At 54.9% G+C, this 23,626-nt stretch overlaps 1 protein-coding gene and 1 non-coding gene across 2 annotated transcripts in view; both read left to right on the plus strand.

The window, feature by feature from the left end:
• Positions 1-23,626, plus strand: part of LOC140394729 (cation channel sperm-associated auxiliary subunit delta-like) — a 96,709-nt gene that overhangs the window by 51,528 nt on the left and 21,555 nt on the right. Inside the window, exon 5 of the mRNA XM_072481947.1 lies at positions 20,534-20,648. Within this exon, the coding sequence (XP_072338048.1) occupies positions 20,534-20,648 (115 nt within the window). The remainder of the gene's footprint in view (positions 1-20,533; positions 20,649-23,626) is intronic.
• On the plus strand, positions 12,900-12,971 carry trnae-cuc (transfer RNA glutamic acid (anticodon CUC)). The gene has a single exon. It is a non-coding gene; the product is annotated as a tRNA-Glu (tRNA).

Below are 23,626 nucleotides of genomic sequence, written 5' to 3' on the forward strand. Positions count from 1 at the left end.
ACATGTGTGGTCTCAGCCGTGTGGGAACCCGGCGTGGAGGCTGCGGACTGTGTCCAGCGCTGCCACACTCGACCGGGATCCGTGCGGCTGGCCGGGGGGACTTTTGCGAGGGCTGGGGTGACTGGTAGAGGGCAGCCAGCGGGTGGCCTGGGAGTGTGCTGTGGGGTTGAGGATGGCGGGTCGGGCCTGTACACGGCCGATGCCATGTTGTCATCAGCTGTGCACATGCGCGGCCAGGGACCTGGCCATTGTCCGGCCATTTTTCGACGTGGCAGCTGGGAGTTTCACCCAGTACCGGTGCTAGCCCCTCACCGGTCCCGGAATCGGTGAGGCTTTCATACAGAAAGTTTGGTCGTAAAAGACCACACATGCTCTGTTGGCGTCAACATTAGTCGCTGAATCAGAGAATCCAGTTCCCTATCACTCACTTTTCATGCACTTTGCCTGACCTGGCATTCTCTGGGGTCTCCGCGATGCTCCACCTCTGGCAGGAGGAATTACCAACAACGTGTTTTAGTTGTGGTTCAAAAACTGGGAAACAGCTGGGACTTCCGGTTGCGGCGAGGATGAGCTAGCCGCACGTTTCGGCGGCTCCAGCTCCGACGGACCTTCGGGCTCTTTTAAGAGTCCCAACGGGGACTTTGCCGGCCGAAAAACCCGGTGGGAGGTGCGTGGGAAGGGAGTCCCCCCCGAACGACGGAGGGAAAAACCGGCGGCGGCGGCTGCAGCCCGAAGAATCTTCAACCAGAAGGTCAGAGGGAGTGGAACAAAATGGCGGCGGAGGGATCGCAGGTGACATGGGGGCCTGAGCAGGATGAAGTAGTGAGACGGTGCGTGGATCTGCTGAAGAAGGAGGTACTGACCCCGATGTTGCAGGCAATGGAGGGGCTTAAGGAGACTTTAAAGACCCAGGAGACTGAGCTTCGCGTGATGGAGCAGAAGGTATCAGATATTGAGGACGAGGTCCTGGGCCTGGCAGTTAAGACTCAGACGCACGAGGCACTTCATAAAAAGTGTGCTGACAGGATTGAGGCCCTTGAAAATGGAGCGCGAAGGTAGAACCTTAGGATACTAGGTCTCCCTGAGGGTGTGGAAGGAGTGGACTGTGGAGCGTACGCAAGTAAGATGCTGAGCTCACTGATGGGTGCTGAGGCCCCTGCGGGCCCCATGGAGGTGGAGTGGGCAAATCGGATCCTGGCGAGAAGACCAAAAGCGTGAGAACCACCGAGGGCGATAATCGTGCGATTCTACTGCCTTAAGGACAGAGAAGAGGTCCTGAGATGGGCTAAAAAGGTGCGGAGTAGCAGATGGGAGAATGCTGTGGTAAGGATATACCAGGATTGGAGTGCAGAGGTGGCGGGAAGGAGGGCGAGCTTTAACCGAGCCAAAGAGGTTTTGCACAAAAGGAAGGTGAAGTTTGGGATGCTGCAGCCGGCAAGACTATGGGTCACGTATCAGGAGAGACACTATTATTTTGAGATGGCGGAGGAAGCATGGTCCTTCATCAATGAAGAGAAACTGGACTGGAACTGAGGGACTGATGCTGCAGGGAATTGTTATTGTTATTGTTTTTGTTAATGTTATGGTGAAAGTTAATCGAGAAGTAAACAGGGAAGGGGGGGGACACTGGGGAAATGTGGGCGCCGGTGAGGGGGGAAAGGCGGGACATAGCCGAAGAATAGGGAAGGGGAGGGGGAGGGGAAAGGGAGCTGCGCCATAAGAGGCGGGTCAGGTAAAGGGATGTTCCCGCGCCAGAAAGAATAAGGCGGGAAAACAGGCGGAAGGCGGATGGGAGTTCCCTCACACCGGGGGGGGGTCGAGGAGTGAGCAGGAGTAGCCGGGGTCAGTTGAAGTCAGCTGACTTACGGAAGTGATATGGGGGGAGCAATCAAGCTAGATAGGGATCTAGCGGGGTGGGGGGGGGGGGGGGGGACAACTGGGTTGCTGCTGCGGAAATCCAAAAGGAAATGGCTAAAGAGTGGGTGGTCGGGGGCGGAGTGCGACGCTGGGGGAGCGAGCGGGAGCGCGGAGGCGGGATATGGGACTGGCCTAGAGAAGGTAATGGCTAGCCGACACGGGAGGGGGGCAGGTAGCCCCCAGTGAGGCTGGTCACGTGGAACGTGAGAGGCCTGAATGGACCGATAAAAAGGGCCCGAGCGCTCACGCATTTGAAAGGACTAAGGGCAGACGTGGTTATGCTCCAAGAGACGCACCTAAAGGTGGCGGACCAAGTTAGGCTAAGGAAAGGATGGGTGGGACAGGTGTTCCACTCAGGACTGGACGCAAAGAACAGAGGGGTGGCCATTTTGGTGGGGAAACGGGTAGCATTTGAAGCAAAGAACATCGTAGCAGATAGTGGAGGTAGATATGTAATGGTGAGTGGTAGGCTGGTGAAGCAAAGAACATCGTAGCAGATAGTGGAGGTAGATATGTAATGGTGAGTGGTAGGCTGGAGGGAATGGGGGTCGTGTTGGTTAATGTGTATGCCCCAAATTGGGACGATGCGGGGTTCATGAGACGGATGCTGGGGCGTATTCCGGACCTGGAGGCAGGAAATTTGATTTTAGGAGGGGACTTCAACATGGTGCTGGACCCGGGGCTAGATAGATCCAGCTCAAGGACCGGAAGAAGGCCGGCAGTGGCCAAGGTTCTTAAGGGGTTTATGGACCAAATGGGGGGAGTGGATCCATGGCGATTTCTTAGACCCAGGGCTAGGGAGTATTCCTTCTTCTCCCACGTCCATAAAGTGTACTCCCGGATAGATTTTTTTGTTTTAGGAAGGTCGTTGATCTCTAGGGTGGAAGAAGCTGAATACTCAGCCATAGCGGTTTCGGACCATGCCCCACATTGGGTGGACCTGGAAGTAGGAGAGGACAGGGAGCAGAGAACACTCTGGCGATTAGATGTGGGACTGATGGCGGATGAGGGAGTGTGTGCAAGAGTGAGGGGGTGTATTGAGAGATACCTGGAGGTCAATGACGACGGCGAGGTCCCTGTGGGAGTGGTCTGGGAAGCACTAAAAGCGGTGGTCAGAGGAGAGCTGATTTCTATTGGGGCCTACAAAAGGAAAACAGAGGCCAAGGAAAGGGATAGATTACTGGGGGAGATTTTAAGGGTGGACAGGGAATTTGCAGAGACCCCGGAGGAGGAATTGTACAGGGAGAGGAGACGACTCCAGACTGAGTTTGACCTTCTGACCACCAGAAAGGCGGAGGTACTGTGGAGGAAGACACAGGGGAGGAGGTATGAATATGGGGAAAAGGCTAGTCGCCTGTTGGCGCACCAACTGCGAAAGAGGGCAGCAGCGAGGGAGATAGGAGGAATTAGGGATGAAAGGGGAGACACTGTGCGAAGGGCAGGAAAGATAAACGAGGTGTTTAAGACCTTTTATGAGGAACTGTATAGGTCTCAGCCCCCAGAGGGAGAGGAGGGGATGCGGCAGTTCCTGGACCAATTGAGGTTCCCGAAAGTGGAGGAGCAGGCGGTGGCAGGCCTGGGGGCGCCGATTGAGGTGGACGAGGTTATTAAGGGACTGGGAAGCATGCAAGCAGGGAAGGCCCCGGGGCCGGACGGGTTCCCGGTGGAATACTACAGAAAATATGTGGACTTGTTGGCCCCGTTGTTGGCGAGGACGTTCAATGAGGCCAGGGAAGGGGGGACTCTACCCCCGACGATGTCGGAGGCGACGATATCGCTAATTTTGAAGAGGGACAAAGATCCGTTGCAGTGCGGGTCCTATAGACCTATTTCACTATTGAACGTGGACGCCAAATTGCTGGCAAAGGTGCTGGCATCGAGGATAGAGGACTGTGTCCCGGGGGTGGTGCACGAAGACCAGACAGGGTTCGTAAAAGGGAGACAACTGAATGTTAACGTGCGATGACTATTAGGGGTGATAATGATGCCCTCAGTGGAGGGGGAGGCAGAGATAGTGGCGGCAATGGACGCAGAGAAGGCATTTGATAGGGTGGAGTGGGAGTATTTATGGGAAGTGTTAAGGAGGTTTGGGTTTGGGAACGGGTTTATTCGCTGGGTTAGGCTACTTTATGGGGCACCAACGGCAAGCGTAGTTACAGGTCGACATAGATCGGAGTATTTCCGATTAGATAGGGGAACAAGACAGGGATGCCCGCTGTCCCCATTGTTGTTTGCATTGGCAATTGAACCTCTGGCCATGGCGTTGAGAGACTCCAGGAAATGGAGAGGGGTGACTAGAGGGGGAGAAGAACACCGAGTCTCGTTATACGCGGATGACCTATTGTTATACGTGTCGGACCCAGCGGGGGGATGATAGAGGTTATGCAAATTTTGAGGAGGTTCGGGGAATTTTCGGGGTATAGGTTAAATATGGGGAAGAGTGAATTATTTGTGATACATCCAGGGGACCAGAGTAGAGAGATAGAAGGCTTACCGCTGAGGGAAGTGGAAGGAAACTTCCGATACCTGGGATTCAGATCGCTAGGAGCTGGGGAACCTTGCACAGACTTAATCTGACACGGCTGGTAGAACAAATGGAGGAGGACTTTAAGAGGTGGGACATGCAGCCTTTATCGCTGGCGGGCAGGGTGCAAGCAATTAAGATGATGGTCCTCCCGAGGTTCTTATTTGTATTCCAATGTCTCCCTATTTTAATCACCAGGACCTTTTTTAATAAAATAGATAGGAGCATTACGAGCTTTGTGTGGGCAGGGAAAGTTCCGAGAGTAAGGAGGGGGTTCCTTCAGCGCAGTAGGGACAGAGGAGGACTGGCACTACCGAACTTGGGAGATTATTATTGGGCCGCCAATGTGGCAATGATACGTAGATGGATGGTGGAGGGTGAGGGAGCGGCGTGGAAAAGGCTGGAGAGAGGTCCTGTAAAGGGACGAGTCTAGAGGCGCTGGTGACGGCACCGCTACCGCTCTCACCTAAAAAGTACACTACGAACCCGGTGGTGGCGGCAACACTGAACATATGGGGACAGTGGAGGCGACAGAGAGGGGTGCGGGGAGCCCTGGTGGGGTCCCCTATCAGGAACAACCACAGGTTCGCCCCAGGAAGAATGGATGGAGGATTTCAGAGCTGGTACCAGTTGGGAATTAGGAAGGTGGGAGATTTATTCATAGACGGAACTTTTGCGAGTTTGGGAGCATTGGAGGAAAAGTATAAGTTACCCCGGGGAAATTTCTTGAGATATATGCAGGTGAGGGCGTTTACTAGACAACAGGTGAGGGAATTTCCGCGGCTCCCGACACAGGGGATACAGGACAGGGTGCTTTCAGGGGTGTGGGTCGGAGAGGGCAAGGTGTCAGAGATTTACCGAGAGATGAGGGAAGAGGGGGAGGAGTCGGTGGGCGAACTAAAAGGAAAGTGGGAAGAAGAACTAGGGGAGGAGATAGAGGAGGGTATGTGGGCTGATGCCCTAAGCAGGGTAAACTCTTCTTCCTCATGCGCCAGGCTTAGCCTGATTCAATTTAAGGTGCTACATAGAGCACACATAACGGGGGCAAGATTGAGCAGGTTTTTTGGAGTGGAGAACAGATGTGGGAGGTGTGGCGGGAGCCCGGCAAACCACGCACATATGTTTTGGGCATGCCCGGCACTGGAAGGATATTGGAAGGGAGTGACGGGAGTGATCTCGCAGGTGGTGAATGCCCGGGTCAAACCTAGCTGGGGGTTAGCTATATTTGGAGTTGCGGAAGAGCCGGGAGTGCAGGAGGCGAAAGAGGCCGATGTCGTGGCCTTTGCGTCCCTCGTAGCCCGGCGCAGGATCCTACTCATGTGGAAGGAGGCGAAACCCCCGGACTGGAGGCCTGGGTAAACGATATGGCGGGGTTTATTAAACTGGAGCAGATAAAGTTTGCCCTGAGAGGATCGGCTCAAGGGTTCACCAGGCGGTGGCAGCCATTTCTCGACTACCTAGGGGAACGTTAGAGGGAAGACAGATGACCAGCAGCAGCAACCCAGGGGGAGGAGGGGGGGAGGAGGTTTAGTTGAGTATAGGTCAATAGCGAATGAGGTTTTGTTACTTGTGTATTATTATTATTATTGTTAAAAAGTTAAAAATTTCTGTTTTGTTATTGTTGTCGTTTCGTTTGTTTTGTAAGCGGGAAAAATGTTGTTCAGGGAAAAAAATTTCAATAAAATATATTTAAAAAAAAAAAAACTGGGAAACAGGTGCCATGGCTGGCGAGGGAGAGCGAGAAGGTTGGACATGCAGAGGCACAACCACTGGCTGCAGGCGAGTGCGGGGTGGGGGGGAGTCTTTGCCAGGCCCTGGGGGAGGGGGATGGAGCAGGGGGTGAATGTGGAGTCAGGCAGGGTGACCCCCCCCCCCCCCCATGGGACCAGGGCGGACAGGACCGCCATTGCCACAGCCTGCAAGGTAGCCATCTTGCTGTGCACCCCATTGACCGCGGTCCGTGGCCTGTGCACAGTGACATCGGCCGTATATGTGCACACATCCCACCACCGCCCGCACCGTATCCCTCACCCTCCACCCAACCAACTCCAACCCCTCCAACCAGCCACCACCCGCTTGCGGGGAATCATGTGGACTACCCAAGTGTAATGCCCACAGTAGCCCGTACAGGAGGGCGCTGGTAAAGGCCGCGGGTAATACGACGGGGGCAGTGTTGTGGAGGACAGGGTGCCGAGGGAACGGCCGGGTGTGGGTGTGGGGATAGGGGAGGAGGGGAGGGGACATTGGGGGGCAGGATCTGCAGTGCAGATTGTAGCACAATCAATTACTCACGAGACGAGATGAGAAGGAGTCGAACGATGGCTTTATTACGCAGACTTGTTCCCAGCAGCACAGTTACAGAATGCGGCTGCTGGGAGAACCTGGGCTCTTATACTCCACCTTACTGGGTGGAGCCAGCAGGTGGCTGATCCACTCAGGACCCAGTGTCTATCCACCATTAGCCTCTCGGCATCACAGGGTACCTTAATACCCCTAATACATACCATCACATTCACCCCTTGTTAAAAAAGAACCCGGCGGGGTAGTGGGCCGTATGGTGGTAGGGGTTTCCAGAGTCGGTACCTAGGATGCCGCTAACACGGCGGCTATGCTCCGATATCAACTACTAGTACCACTTACAATGCCGCTTTTACTGGGCAACCGAAAAAAATTATTTACAGAGACATTTCTTGCGTTACTATACTGATTTGATGAGTCGAATGGGTGCCCTGCTTGTCCTCGCCGATCGTCTTAGCCCCGGTGGTGATGCAGGCGCTGGTTCGGGCCCTGTCATTTCTGGGAGCGTCGCGATGCCTCTTCCTGCTCCAATACCCCTATTCGGGGCCGGGGGAAGGACCGATCCACCCGGGAAGGGGGTGGCTGTGGGATGCGCCGGTGGGAGGGAGGGGGTGATTGGTGTTGGGAGGGTGTGTGTGGCTCCAGCGGGGGGGTCACTGGTCTTGGGGGGGGGGGTGGGTGTGGAGCTCCGGCGGGTGCCAGGTCGCGCAGGGAGACCGTGTCCTGTCGGCCGTCGGGGTATGCCATGTAGGCGTATTGAGGGTTCGCGTGGAGGAGATGAACCCTCTTGACCAAGGGGTCCGATTTGTGCGTCCGCACATGCTTTCGGAGCAGGATGGGTCCGGGGGCTGCCAGCCAGGTCGGAAGTGACGTTCCGGTGGAGGACTTCCTAGGGAAGACAAGGAGGCGTTTGTGAGGTGTTTGATTCGTTGTTGTACACAGCAGCGACCGGATGGAGTGGAGGGCGTCTGGGAGGACTTCCTGCCAACGGGAAACTGGGAGACTTCTGGACCGTAGGGCCAGCAGGACGGTCTTCCTGACCGTTCTGTTCTCCTTCTCTACCTGACCGTTCCCCCGGGGGTTGTAACTGGTCGTCCTGCTCGCGGCGATGCCCTTGCTGAGCAGGAATTGGCGCAGTTCGTCGCTCATGAAGGAGGACCCCCTATCTCTATGTATGTAGGTGGGGAAACCGAACAGTTTAAAGATGGTGCCGAGGGCTCTAATGACCTTGGCCACGGTCATGTCGGGACAGGGGATGGCGAATGGGAACCGGGAGTATTCGTCAAAATCGTTCAGGAAGTATGTGTTGCGATCGGTGGAGAGGAGGGGGCCTTTGAAGTCCAGACTGAGGCGTTCAAACGGACGGGAAGCCTTTATCAGGTGTGCTTTATCTGGCTGGTAGAAATGCGGCTTGCACTCTGCGCAGATTTGGCAGTTCCTGGTGGTGGTCCTGACCTCCTCGATGGAGTAGGGCAGGTTGCGGGTCTTTACGAAGTGATAGAACCGAGTGACCCCCGGGTGGCAGAGGTCCTCGTGGAGGGTTCGGAGACGGTCCACTTGTGCGTTGACACATGTGCCGTGGGATAGGGCATCGGAAGGCTCATTCAGCTTTCCGGGACGATACAAGATCTCATAGTTATAGGTGGAGAGTTCGATCCTCCACCGCAAGATCTTGTCGTTCTTGATCTTGCCCCGCTGTGCATTATCAAACATGAAGGCAACCGACCGTTTGTCAGTGAGGCGAGGGAATCTCCTACCGGCCAGGTAATGCCTCCAATGCCTATAGTCTACGACCATCCTCTGCTTCTCCCCGGTCTTTACAACTACCACCTGAGATCTCCAGGGACTATTGCTGGCCTGAATTATGCCTTCCCTCAGCAGCCGCTGGACTTCTGACCGGATAAAAGATCGGTCCTGGGCGCTGTACCGTCTGCTCCTACTGGCGACTGGTTTGCAATCCGGGGTGAGGTTCGCGAACAGGGAAGGCGGATCGACCTTGAGGGTCGCGAGGCTGCAGATAGTGAGTGGGGGTATAGGGCCGCCGAATTTAAACGTTGAACTCTGGAGATTACACTGAAAATCCAATCCCAGGAGTGTGGCAGCGCAGAGGTGGGGAAGAACGTAAAGCCGGTAGTTCTTGAACTCCCTCCCCTGCACCATGAGTTTCGCGATGCAGAACCCTTTTATCTCTACCGAATGGGACCCTGCTGCCAGAAATTCTTTTTGATTACTCGGGTGGATCGGAAGGGAACAGCGTCTTACCGTCTCGGGGTGTATAAAACTCTCCGTGTTCCTAGAGTCGATTAGGCAAGGCGTCTCGTACCCGTTTATAAATACAATCGTTGTTGCTGTTTGGAGTGTTCGGGGTCGCGACTGGTCCAGGGTCACAGAAGCCAGTCGTAGTTGCTGCATCGGGGCGGTTTCTTCAGGCCCCGTGGGGCCGTCCATCCCGGGGTCCTTAGCCGTCAGCCAAGATGGCGGCATCCACGGGCCGCACACGGTCGGGTTGGACAAGATGGCGCCGCCCATGGATCGCACGTTGCCGGGGGAGTACAAAATGGCGGCGCCCATCCCTCCCGCATGGAGTCCGGGACCCAAGATGGCGGCGCTCGCTGGCCGCACATGGATCGCTGGGGGGGGGTTGAGTTTGGGGTTCTCCCCCGGAGATTGTGGCTACCCCCCGGGCCTGGCACACTGCTAAAACGTGCCCCTTTTTGCCGCACCCTTTACAGAGGGCCGAGCGGGCCGGGCAGCGCATTCGGGGGTGTTTCCCCTGCTCACAAAAGTAGCAGCGGTCCCCCCCCGGGTGATCTGCCGCTCTGACAGCGCAGGCCTGCGGGGGGTCCTGGGGGTTCGGTCGCGGCGGGGGTCCACGGTGCCCAAGGGGCTGCCGCGCGGTCGGGGGCGTAGGCACGGGCGTTCTGCGATGCCACATCAAACGAGGCCACGAGTGCCCGTGCCTCTTTGAGGCCTAGTGTGTCTCTTTCCAGCAATCGCTGGTGAATTTGGGATGAAAGCATACCTGCCACGAACGCCTCTCGGACCAGCAGCTCTGTGTGATCGTTAGCCGGAACCGATGGGCAGTTGCAGTTTCTCCCCAGTATTAACAGCGCAATGTAGAAGTCGTACAGCGATTCCCCGGGGATTTGCCGTCTCGTCGCGAGCTGGTGGCGTGCGTAGACCTGGTTGATGGGCTGAACGTAGATTCCTATCAGCATGGCGATAGCCGTCGGGAAATCGTCCGCATCCTCTATGAGCGTGTAGATTTCAGGGGTCACCCTGGCATGCAGGACCTGCATTTTCTGTTCTTCTGTAGGTATGCCGGGGGCCGTTCGGAGGTATCCCTGAAAACACGCTAACCAATGTTTAAAAGTGGCCGCTGAGTTTGCCGCGTGGGGGCTGATTCGCAGACAGTCCAGAATGATTCGGAGCTCCATGTCCTTAAAAGTTTGCGTAATAAATTGTAGCACAATCAATTACTCACGAGACGAGATGAGAAGGAGTCGATCGATGGCTTTATTACGCAGACTTGTTCCCCAGCAGCACTTTTATACTCCACCTTACCGGGTGGAGCCAGCAGGTGGCTGATCCAATCAGGACCCAGTGTCTATCCACCAATAGCCTCTCGGCATCACAGGGTACCTTAATACCCCTAATACATACCACCACACAGACCAGGGCCACCATGTAGCCATTGGAATTGGCAGGGCACGGGGGTACGCACTGTGCTAATAAATCTGACTCCCACCCAGTACAGACAGTCCAACTAGGAATGGTGGCCTTCATCCTAGTCGCCATAGCGCTGGGGCATGCACTCAGGCTGTACGAGTTGGAGCTGTTCGAGGGGGTCCCTGCAGCAGCGGAGCCTGTCCCAAAGGAGCAGGAATCAGCCAGTGAGGATGAAGAGCCAGCCACCCAATAGGTCGAGGAGAAGGTGGGAAGAATACACCACATGAGGCCTCGTGCAGTGCCTGACATTCGAGGACCTGCCGGACCGTGCATTCTGTCAGAGACTCTGGCTGAGCAGGGGCACAGTGTACCGCAGGATCATGGGGGAGGACATCTACTCCTGGTGGCCGTCAACATTACAGTCGCCCTCACAGAGGCCCTATATGCCCGATTGGCACAATATATCAAATTCAATGTGGACTGAGCCCACCAGGATGCCTGGGCAGGGGGGGGTTGCCGCTATCGCCGAGAAGTCCCAGGTCCAAAGGGTGATCGACGGGATGCATGCCGCCCTAAAAGTCGCCCTACAAGAACCGACCCATGAAGCGCTGGTCTACACAAACTGAAAGGGGTTCCACTCGGGGAACATGCAGCTGGTATGTGACCATGAGATGCATATCATGCATGTCTGCAAACGAAAGCGGGCAGTGTGCACAATGCTTTCGTTCTGGCACACTTGCCGGTTCCTGACCTCTTTGAGGCACACCTCCGCTGAGGGGTTGGCTTCTGGGCAACAGGGGTTATCTGCTGCGGTCGTGGTTGAAGAATTCTATTCAGAGGTAACAGACTGACACAGGTGCCTGCTACAACAATGCTGCACCAGGAGCATATTCGAGGGGTGCTTCGGCACCCTGAAGATGTGATTCAGGTGCCTGGAGCGCTTTGGAGGGGCCCTCCAGTATAGGGCAAGGAGAGTCTCCCACATCGTGGTGGTCTGCTGCGTCCTCCACAACATCGCACAGCAGAGGGGCAATGTGCTGGTGGAGGAGGATGAACACCAAGCTTCGTCTGACGAGGAGGATGCGGAGGAGGGTGAGGATGGGCAGGACATGGGGCCCTGGCAGGCACAGGAGATCGCACAATGTGTGCATCTAGCCCTGCATGCACAGGACACTCTAATCATCTCCAGGTTCACTGACTAAGGGGCTTGGCCAGTGACATGGTGAAACGTCCCAACCCCACGTCTGAATCCTGCCCACGTAGCACTTTCCAACATCCACCTGGGTGGATGCGAGCTGGCCACTCCATCATATGGTCATATGGTCCCACTGATCCCTTGGGGTGACAGAGGTGGGGACTGTGGGAGGTGGGGGTGGTGGTCATGGGATGGGTGAGGGGGGTGGGGGCACCGGTGCAGTGAGCACTGCATGAACTGGGGTTCCTGGCCCAAGCCCGCCCCACCATCTGCCCATCACCCTCCTGCCCCCAGCACACTCTCTGCAGCCAGCCCAGCCCATCCCTCACACCCGTCTGACAGAGCACCAAGGCAGGTTGAAACTTTGTGAGCAGGTATTGTGAAACGGTCAACAAATGTGCACAGGTTTGTGCCATTGCCCTTAATGCTACACTGTATTCTGCACCCATTCCAATCTAACTGGTGTCTACCTTTCTGGGCTTAAGGGCCCTAATGCTACACCTTGGTGGATTCCCAGGCAGTACATCAGGAGTGGAGGCGGCCTGCTATGATTCCTGCCCTGTGACCTGGGTCCCCTTTGGCGGCCGTTTTCTGGGGCGACCGGGCTTTGCTGGGCCTGACTGTTGCTCGGGTGTCCCAGGTGGCATGGTGCCATCCTGTTCTACCTGACGGCAGGGACAGGAGGGGGGAGTCCAAGGCACTGAGGTGTTCCGGCACCTCCCCTGTGGGAATCACCCCATTGCCTCCTCTTCCCTCGGTGTGCCCATGGCCCCTGGGCTACTCCATGGGACGGGGGGGGGGGGGTGCGAGCTGACCAGACTCTTGATGGTCAGCCATGGTGCCACATCACCTTGCGACTGTGCCACCACCTTCTGGGTCCATGCCACATCAGCCAGCGACTGTGCCACCGTCCCCTGTGCCTGGCTCAGGTTAGCCAGCGCCTGGGCAATGCCGCCAATGCCGAATAATAATAATCTTTATTCGTGTCCCAAGTAGGCTTACATTAACACTGCAATAAAGTTACTGTGAAAATACCCTAGTCGCTACACTACAGTGCCTGTTCGGAAACACTGAGGGAGAATTCAGAATGTCCAATTAACCGAACAAGCCCTGGCCCTGATGAGTAGGTTTATTGAGGAGGTGGAGGACTGATGTGGGCGGTGTGGGGGAAGCCCGGCGAATCATGTACACGTTTTGGACGTGTCCGAAGCTGAGGGGATTTTGGCAGAGATTCTCAGAAGTCATGTCAGAGGTCCTGGAAAAGAATGTTACTCCGAGTCCAGAGATAAGTCAGTTTCCCGGGTGGTCTAGTGGTTAGGATTCGGCGCTCTCACCGCCGCGGCCCGGGTTCGATTCCCGGTCAGGGAATGAAGCTTTGGGCAGCACGGTAGCATTGTGGATAGCACAATTGCTTCACAGCTCCAGGGTCCCAGGTTCGATTCCGGCTTGGGTCACTGTCTGTGCGGAGTCTGCACATCCTCCCCGTGTGTGCGTGGGTTTCCTCCGGGTGCTCCGGTTTCCTCCCACAGTCCAAAGAAGTGCAGGTTAGTTGGATTGGCCATGCTAAATTGTCCTTCGTGTCCAAAATTGCTCTTAGTGTTTGGTGGGGTTACTGGGTTATGGGGATAGGGTGTTGACCTTGGGTGCTCTTTCCAAGAGCCGGTGCAGATTCGATGGGCCGAATGGCCTCCTTCTGCACTGTACTTTCTATGATAATCTATGGCAATATTTGGAGTGTCGGAATATCCGGAAGCCCAGGGGGGAGAGAGGCCGACGTTTTAGCCTTTGCCTCCCTGGTGGCCCGGAGACAGATTTTTGCTGGGATGGAGGGACTCGGAGCCTCCAAAGTCAGGAGTGTGGGTGAGTGACATGGCAGGGTTTCTCAGACTAGAGAAGATTAAGTTCGTCTTAAGGGGTTCAATTCAGGGGTTTGCACGGAAGTGGCAGCCATTCATCGACTTCTTTCAGGAAAACTGACCATCAGCAGAAGGAGGAGGGGGAGGGAGGGAAGGGAGGCATGGCAGTGAAGAATACAGGTAGGGAATCTAATATATAGGTAATCAGGAGGTAGGGCGGGGGGAAGTTGGGTATGTTACTGTGAGGTTATTGCGTGTGTGTCGGACCGCTCGGTTGTTTAGTGTGTTAAAATTATAAATGCTTCAATAAAATGTTTTCTAAAAATAAAATAAACAAGCACGTCTTTCGGGACTTTTGGGCGGAAACCAGAGCACTCGGAGGAAACCCACGCAGACATGGGGAGAACGTGCAGACTCCGCACAGTGACCCAAGCTGGGAATCGAACCCTGGTTCTTGCTGCTGTGAAGCAACAGTGCTAACCACTGTGCTACCATGCCGCCTACAGCCATGACCATTGTGACTGGGCCACATTGGCCTTCCCTCTTGTGCAGAAAACGCAGTGTTAGACAGATGCAAGCAGCACAGTGGGTGGGTAGCTGGTGGCCTTCGTGGCCAGAGCACCTGGCCATGGCTGCCAATATGGGTGCTGGCATGTGGTGCAGGGTGGGAGTTTGGTCGCCCTCCGGGGAGCGGGTGTTACGGGTGGGTGGGACGAGGGTTAGTGCCAGGGACACAGTGCTGCCTACTCACTCTGGCCGCCCTGAGTAGTTCTTGTGCAGTTTTTTCCTGCACTGCTGTCTGGTCCTGGCAGTGGAGCCCATGATGCGAATGACATCTGCCACCTGTGCCCACGCCCAGTGTACAGCAGCGGAGGCAACCCCCCTCCCACCCAGGATACTGGGTCACCCGCCTCTCCACAGCATCAAGCACGGTCCCCAGTTCTGTGTCCCCAAACCGGGGTGCCAATCTCCATGCTGCCATCATATTGGCTGAGATGAGTGTGTGTGGGGAGTGGAGTGCTAATATGCGCCTGCAGCTTGTCAGCCTCTCGTTGTCAATTCCGACTGTGGCATATCAGACACGGTTTCTCATTGGAATCGCTCCTGTTCCATGTGGCGCCGATGCTAGCCGATTAACGGTTATTTTGCAGTTCTAGAAGTCCACTGATTCTGTTACGGCGTCAGCACTTAGGGCAGGATTCTCCGTTGGCTGACGCCAAAATTGCAAAACTGAAAACAGTGCTGCCGACTCACTCTGGCCGCCCTGAGTAGATCTTGTGCATCGGGACACAGAGCAAGTCCCGATGACACCGATTTGGAAGGGGCAGAGCATCGTGAACCGGGGTCAAACTGTCACCTGCCCCGAGTCTGGCGTCGGAAGCCATTCTTTTCCAAACCCCTGCGGTTCCAGATGCACCCTCATCTAGCACACATATTGAAGTCTCTCCCTGGTTAGCCGAAGTCTTTGGCGGCATACACGGCCCGGCAGGTCCTTGGAGGACAGATGCCACAAGTGTGCATGTGGCCTGATGCGGTGCCTCCTTTGTACCTCCTCCTGTTGGATGGTCGACTCTCCAGCCTCACTGGCAGGCCCCTGCTCTTCTCGGACAGGCTCCTCTTGTGCAGGGTCCTTCCCGAGCAGACCCTGCGTATCCAGCCTCCATGCTTCCTCAATAGAAATCAATAATAGGCCCCTATTTGTCATAGCAGGGTGTGGTAGTATGCATTAGGGGTCATGTGGGACTGTGAAGCCGTGATGTCATTGGCTGACAGATCCCGGGTCCTGGTTGGCTGTTGACCTCTAGCTCCGCCCTGAAGGCGGAGTATAAGAACCTGGAGCTCTCCCCCGCAGGCCAGTCAGCTACTGAACTGCGGGGAACACGCTTAATAAAGCCTCATCGACTTCATCTCTATTCGTCTCTCGTGAGTCTTTGTGCGCTACAATTTATTAAGCGTGCTTAAAAGAACTGTGGAGCTCAGGATCATCCCGGAATGCCTGAGGATCAGCCCCAACGCAGTGAACTCAGCAGCAGTTTTCAAACACTGGCAGACTTGTTTTGAGGCCTACCTCAGAACGGCCCCCGGCCGGGTCACAGAAGACCAGAAACTACAGGTCCTGCACTCGAGGGTAAGCACGGAAATTTTCCCTCTCATCGAAGACGCAGAGGATTACCAGACGGCGTTCGCAGCACTAAAAAGCATCTATGTTCGCCCAGTGAACCAGATCTACGCACGCTACCAACTCGCAACGAGACGGCAAAGTCCCGGAGAATCGATAGATGATTTCTACGCCGCGCTACTAATTTTGGGACGGGCCTGCAGCTGTCCGCCGGTAAACGCGATGGAACACACGGACATGTTGATGCGTGATCCTTTTGTGGCTGGTATGAACTCTTCCCAAATCCGCCAAAGACTTTTAGAAAAAGAGTCGCTAGGACTCTCAGAGGCACGGGCCCTTGCAGCCTCACTAGATGTGGCCGCGCGAAACGCCCGCGCCTACGGCCCCGACCGCGCGGCAGCCCCTTGGGCTCTGTGGACCCCCGTCGCGACAAACCCCCCCCCTCCCCCCCACCCCACAGGCTTGCGCGGTTCAGACGCCAAGTCGTCCCGGGGGAGCCCGCTGCTATTTCTGCGGCCAGGCGAAACACCCCCGGCAGCGCTGCCCGGCCCGCGCAGCGACTTGTAAGAGCTGCGGGAAAAAGGGCCATTTCGCGGCTGTGTGCCGGTCCCGGGAGGTCGCCGCGGTCCCCGGCGAACAAGGATTCCTGCGCGCTTCTAACGCTCCCCAACCCCCCCCAGCGCCCCATGTACGACCCGCAGGCGCAACCAGTTTGGGTCTCGGCCACCGCTGTCCAGCGCCCCATGTACGACCCGCAGGCGCAACCAGTTTGGGTCCCGACTACCGCTGTCCGCGATCTGCGCGTTTCTGATGCTCCCCAACCCCCCCAGCGCCCCATGTGCGACCCGCAGGCGCCGCCATTTCGGGTCCCGGCCACCACGAGGGGAGGAGGGGCGCCGCCATCTTGGGATCCCCCAGACCTGTGCGACGCATGGGGACGGCCATTTTGTCCACCCCCGCCGCCATCTTGTGACCCCCCCAGCCATGTGTGATGCATGGGGGGCGACCATTTTGTTCACCCCCGCCGCCATCTTGGACGGCAACAACGGACCCCAGTGTCGACGGCTCCACGGGGTTCGAGGAAGACGCTCAAACACTACGATCACGTCTGGCCTCAATGACGCTGGACCAAGCACGGCCCCGGACGCTCCAGACGACGACAACAACGGTGCTGATAAACGGGCACGAGACACCATGCCTGGTCGACTCCGGGAGCACGGAAAGCTTCATCCACCGCGACACGGTAAGACGCTGTTTTTTGACCATCCGTCCCAGTGCGCAAAAGATTTCCCTAGCTGCAGGATCCCACTCCATACAGATTAAAGGCTTCTGCATAGTGACCCTAACGGTGCAAGGGAGGGAGTTTAAAAACTACAGGCTCTACATCCTTCCCCAACTCTGCGCGCCCACATTACTGGGATTAGATTTCCAGTGCAACCTGCAGAGCCTAACGTTTCAATTCGGCGGCCCAATACCCCCACTCACTATCTGCGGCCTCGCAACCCTCAAGGTTGAGCCCCCATCCTTGTTTGCAAACCTCACCCCGGATTGCAAACCCGTCGCCACTAGGAGCAGACGGTACAGCGCCCAGGACCGGACATTCATTCGGTCCGATGTCCAGCGGCTACTGAAGAAAGGCATAATCCAGGCCAGCAACAGTCCCTGGAGAGCACAGGTGGTAGTAGTAAAGACAGGGGAGAAGCAAAGGATGGTCATAGATTATAGCCAGACCATCAACAGGTACACACAACTAGATGCGTACCCTCTCCCCCGCATATCCGACATGGTCAATCGGATTGCCCAATATAAGGTCTTCTCCACCGTGGACCTCAAGTCCGCCTACCATCAGCTCCCCATCCGCCCAAGTGACCGCAAGTACACAGCCTTCGAGGCAGACAGGCGATTATACCACTTCTTAAGGGTCCCATTTGGCATCACAAACGGGGTCTCGGTCTTCCAACGAGAGATGGACCAAATGGTTGATCAACACGGGTTGCAGGCCACGTTCCCGTACCTCGACAACGTGACCATCTGCGGCCACGATCAGCAGGACCACGACGCCAACCTCCAAAAATTCCTCCAGACCGCTAAAGCCTTCAACCTCACATACAACGAGGACAAGTGCGTGTTTAGCACAAACCGGCTAGCCATCTTGGGATATGTAGTGCGCAATGGGATAATAGGCCCCGACCCCGAACGCATGCGCCCCCTCATGTAATTTCCCCTCCCGCACTGCTCAAAAGCCCTAAAACGCTGCCTGGGTTTTTTTTCATATTACGCACAGTGGGTCCCCCAGTATGCAGACAAGGCCCGCCCCCTAATACAGACCACGACCTTCCCCCTGTCGACAGAGGCTTGCCAGGCCTTCAGCCGCATCAAAGCGGATATCGCAAAGGCCACGATGCGCGCCATCGACGAGTCCCTCCCCTTCCAGGTCGAGAGCGACGCCTCCGATGTAGCTCTAGCGGCCACCCTTAACCAAGCGGGCAGGCCCGTGGCCTTTTTCTCCCGAACCCTCCACGCTTCAGAAATCCGCCACTCCTCAGTGGAAAAGGAAGCCCAAGCCATAGTGGAAGCTGTGCGACATTGGAGGCATTACCTGGCCGGCAGGAGATTCACTCTGCTCACGGACCAACAGTCGGTAGCCTTCATGTTTCGATAATGCACAGCGGGGCAAAATTAAGAACGACAAGATCTTAAGGTGGAGGATCGAGCTCTCCACCTTCAACTATGAGATCATGTACCGTCCCGGAAAGCTGAACGAGCCGTCCGACGCCCTATCCCGCGGCACATGTGCCAACGCACAAATTAACCGCCTCCAAACCCTCCACGAGGGCCTCTGCCACCCGGGGGTCACTCGGTTCTACCACTTTATAAAGTCCCGCAACCTCCCCTACTCTGTGGAGGAGGTCCGTACAGTCACAAGGAACTGCCACATCTGCGCAGAGTGCAAACCGCACTTTTTCAGGCCGGATGGTGCGCACCTGATCAAGGCTTCCCGTCCCTTTGAACGCCTTGGTCTGGATTTCAAAGGGCCCCTCCCCTCCACCGACCGCAACATATACTTCCTGAACGTGGTGGACGAGTACTGCCGTTTCCCCTTCGCCATCCCCTGCCCTGACATGACAGCGGCCACAGTCATTAAAGCCCTTAACACCATATTCACACTGTTCGGTTGCCCCACATACGTTCACAGCGACAGGGGGTCCTCCTTTATGAGTGACGAGCTGCGCCAGTTCCTGCTCAGCAACGGTATAGCCTCGAGCAGGACGACCAGCTACAACCCCCGGGGGAACGGGCAAGTAGAGAGGGAGAACGGCACGGTCTGGAAGACCGTCCTACTGGCCCTACGGTCCAGGGACCTCCCAGTTTCACGGTGGCAGGAGGTCCTCCCGGACGCTCTCCACTCCACCCGGTCGCTACTGTATACTAGCACTAACCAAACGCCCCATGAGCGCCTCCTTGTCTTCCCCAGGAAGTCCTCCTCTGGAACGTCGCTGCCGACCTAGCTGGCGGTCCCAGGACCCATCCTGCTCCGAAAACATGTGCGGGCGCACAAGTCGGACCCGTTGGTCGAGAGGGTTCGCCTCCTCCACGCGAACCCGCAGTACGCTTACGTGGAGTACCCCGACGGCCGACAGGACACGGTCTCCCTGCGAGATCTGGCGCCCGCCGGCAACACACACACCCCCCGACACCAATCACCCCCTCCCTGCCACCGGCGCACCCCGCGAGCGCCCCCTTCCCGGGGGGATCGGTCCTCCTCCCAGGTCCGACCAGAAGTGAAGCGGAAGCAGAAACCGTAAGGCTCCCGGAGACGACAACACGGGAACAAGCACCACCACCAGGGCCGAGGCGATCGACGAGGACGACCAGACCGCCCGACCGACTTGTGGCATCAATGTAACACTACTATATTGTGGACTGTAACGAGAACGTTTTCCTTTTCCCCCTTTTACTGTAAATAGTTCAAAACAAAAAAAAACCTCTGTACATGCAAAAGTTTTCCTCCCAGGACCAGCCTTGTAAACCCTTACCACCATACGAAGCACCACCCCGCCGGGTTCATTTTTAACAAGGGGTGAATGTGGTAGTATGCATTAGGGGTTATTTGGGACTGTGAAGCCATGATGTCATTGGCTGACAGATCCCGGGTCCTGGTTGGCTGTTGACCTCTAGCTTTGCCCTGAAGGCGGAGTATAAGAACCTGGAGCTCTCCCCCGCAGGCCAGTCAGCTACTGAACTGCGGGGAACAAGTCACGCTTAATAAAGCCTCATCGACTTCATCTCTATTCGTCTCTCGTGAGTCTTTGTGCGCTACACAGGGGAGTTTAAAAGGCAAGCCTAACTATTAACCAAGTAGTTGCTTAACTCAATAAAATCAGAAACTTCAAATAAATTTTCATAACTTTGTAGTACCATTCCAGTTGGATAGTGCTTTGGAAGTGAAACCAAGCAGTCACACTTCTTTAGGGGGTACAGAATGATTTTCTCATCCCTTCAACAAGAAATCTACATTTTATAAACGGAGTATAAGAAAGCATGTTTTATAATTTATGCATATTGTTCAAATTCTGTAATCTAGATGTTTATTTGCTATAAACTGTAATCATAAATTTAGAAAATTTCAGTTGGATAATATCATTTTTTTGTGTCATATTGTTTGACCTGGGATCACATAGCATAAACCAATAGTTTAAAGGTTATCTTTTGGATATAGCTCGGTAATTAGCCATAGTCCATGAGGGAACAAAGGATCACTGTCTATTTGAAAGGGAATTATTTTTAGTTTGCAGGGCACCACTCCACATCAAGCCTTGGGCAGGCTAGGAGACAGATCCGACCTCTATCTCAGCTGCGACAGGAATTAACTCATGCTGTTGGTGTTATTTTGAACAATAGCCTCGTCACCTAGCTAACTGAGTTAACTGGCTCCCTTCTTTCTTGTTATGCAGCATAGAAATGATAAATTAATGTCTGCAGTGTTTGTGAAGCAGCATGTGGTGATGCTAATTGGTGTTCGTATTTTCATCTACCATCCGGGGCGGAGATTATGGATTCCTGCAGAAGGTACGTGTTGCTTAATGCCTTAGTATACCATTGGTGAATTTGCACATTGAGGGTGAAATTTGACATGGGCTGTTAAAGTTCGTGGAATTGCTTTTGCTGCCTGTTAAATGACATGGATTGGTAGTTAATACGAACATATGAACACCGAGTAGTAGCAGGTCATTCAGCCCCTCAAGCCTGTTCAGCCATTTAATGTCATGTCTGATTTGACCTCAAATCAACATCCTGCATACCCCAGATAACCTATCACCCCATTGCTTACCAAGAATGTATCCACCTCTGCGTTAAAAATATTCAATGACTCTGCTTCCACCACCTTTTTAGGAAGAGTTCCAATCACTCTGCAACCCTCTGTGTAAAAATGTTTCGCCTCATCTCCATTTTATTTAAAAAAATTAAATTAATTTTCATTTGTATTTATCACAAAACAGAAAAGGTAAGAGCACACAGGAAACATATACACAAACATGAGGCATATTAACACACTCCGAATGGTGGCTACAAGCAGGCATATTATTCTTTAAAAAAAATTTTTTTTATTAAGGTATTTGCAAGTTTTTATAATAATAACAATAATAATGACATAAACATGGTACATTAAACATTTCCACCCCCATCACAATCATCACACACCCCAACCATAAAACAACAATCTGGCCCTCTTCCCCCCCCCCACCTTTGGAATTCTGCATCTGCTGATATTTTAATTTTCCTCGAGAAAGTCGACGAACGGCTGCCACCTCTGGGTGAATCCTACCATTGGCCTTCTTAAGGCGAGCTTTATTTTCTCAAGACTGGGAAACCCAGCCATGTCACTAACCCAAGCCTCTACACTCGGGGGCTTCGAGTCCCTCCACATTAATAAGATCCGTCTCCGGGCTACCAGGGAGGCAAGGGCCAAGAAGTCGGCCTCTTTCGTCCCCAGCTCTTCTGACACACCTTGATCGCCACCTCTGGATTTGGCACCACCCGTGTTTTGAGTACCGTGGACATTGCCCTCTAAGCTTCGGGCATGCCCAAAACATGTGGACATGATTTGCTGGGCTTCCCGCGCACCGCGCACACCTGTCCTCTACCCCAAAAAACTTGCTCATCCGGGCCACTGTCAGGGCTAAGCCTGGCAAATGATGAGGATGTATTAACCCTGCTTAGGGTGTCCGCCCACACACCCGCTTCTATCTCTCCTAGCTCGTCCTCCCACTTGCCCTTAAGCTCCTCCACCGGAGTTTCCTCCGCATCCAAAAGTTCCTGGTAAATATCTGATACCTTCCCCTCTCTCACCCAGGTACTGGAGACTACTCTGTCCTATATCCTCCGTGGCGGCAGCAGCGGGAAGGCCGGAACCTGCTTTCTCAAGAAGTCTCGCACCTGCAAATACCTAAACCCATTCCCTGCTGGCAATTCAAATTTATCCTCCAAGGCTTTCAAGCTGGGGAAGCTCCCGTCTATAAATAGATCCCCCATCCTCCTAATTCCTGCCCTTTGCCATCTCCGGAACCCACCGTCCAGCCTACCCGGTACAAACCGATGATTATTATAAATCGGGGTCCAAACCGATGCTCCCTCCACTCTCTTATATCTCCTCCACTGCCCCCAGATTCTCAGAGCTGCCACCACCACCGGACTTGTGGGGTATCGGGCCGGCGAGAACGGAAGAGGTGCCGTTATCAGTGCTCCCAAACTTGTATCTTTACATGACGCCGCCTCCATCCGCTCCCACACCGACCCCTCCCCCACTACCCATTTCCAAATCATGGCTATACTAGCCGCCCAGTAGTAATTGCAAAAGTTCGGCAGCGCCAACCCACCCTCCCCCCGACTGCGCTCCAGCAACACTTTCTTCACTCGCGGGGTTTTACCCGCCCACACAAAGCCCGCAATAACCTTATTCACCCTCTTGAAAAAGGCCCTTGGGATGAAGATGGGGAGGCACTGAAGGACAAGCAGAAATCTGGGGAGGACCGTCATTTTCACAGTCTGTACCCTCCCTGCCAGTGATAACGGGAGCATGTCCCATCTCTTAAAGTCCTCTTTCATTTGTTCCACAAGTCGGGATAGGTTTAACTCGTGCAGTGCCTCCCATTCCCGGGCTACCTGGATTCCCAGATACCAAAAGCTCTTTCCTACCATTCTAAGCGGCAGCTCTCCCAGTGTCTTCTGCCCTCTTGCCTGGATCGCAAACATCTCGCTTTTCCCCATGTTCAATTGATACACGGAAAAATTATGAAATTCCCCAAGGATCCGCATTACTTCCCCCATCCCCTCCAACGGGTCTGACATATACAAGAGCAGGTCATCTGCGTAAAGCGAGATCCGGAGCTCCTCTCCCCCCCCGAACCAGCCCTTTCCAGTTCCAAGAGGCTCTTAACGCCATAGCCAATAGCTCTATGGCCAGAGCCGGGACAAGTTTAACTTGTGCAATGTCTCCCATTCCTGTGCCAAATAGCGAAAGCACCTTCCTACCATTCTAAACGGCAGCTCTCCCAGTCTCCTCTCCTGCCCCCTCGCCTGGATCACGAACATGTCGCTTTTCCCCATAATCAATTTATACCCCGAGAACCTGCCAAATTCCCCCACGATCCGCATAATATCCCCATCCCCTCTAACGGGTCCGAAATGTACAGGAGCGGGTCATCCGCATAAAGCGAAACCTGATGCTCCCCCCCCCCCCATCCTTTTCCAGTTCCTAGAGGCTCTTAACGTCCTAGCCAATGGCTATATGGCCAGAGCAAACAGTAGCGGGGAGAGGGGGCACTCTTGCCTTGTCCCTCGGTGTAGTTTGAAATACCCCAACCTCACCGGGTTCGTACGCACACACGCTACTGGCGCCTGATAGAGCAACCGCACCCAATCAATGAAGCCCTCACCAAATCCAAACCTTCCCATTGCCTCCAACAGGTAATCCCACTCCACCCAATAAAAAGCCTTCTCCGCATCCATCGCAACCACCACCTCCACCTCCCTTCCTTCTGAGGGCA

The sequence above is a fragment of the Scyliorhinus torazame genome, chromosome 18 (genome assembly GCF_047496885.1).
Source record: "Scyliorhinus torazame isolate Kashiwa2021f chromosome 18, sScyTor2.1, whole genome shotgun sequence".
Lineage (NCBI taxonomy): Eukaryota > Metazoa > Chordata > Chondrichthyes > Carcharhiniformes > Scyliorhinidae > Scyliorhinus > Scyliorhinus torazame.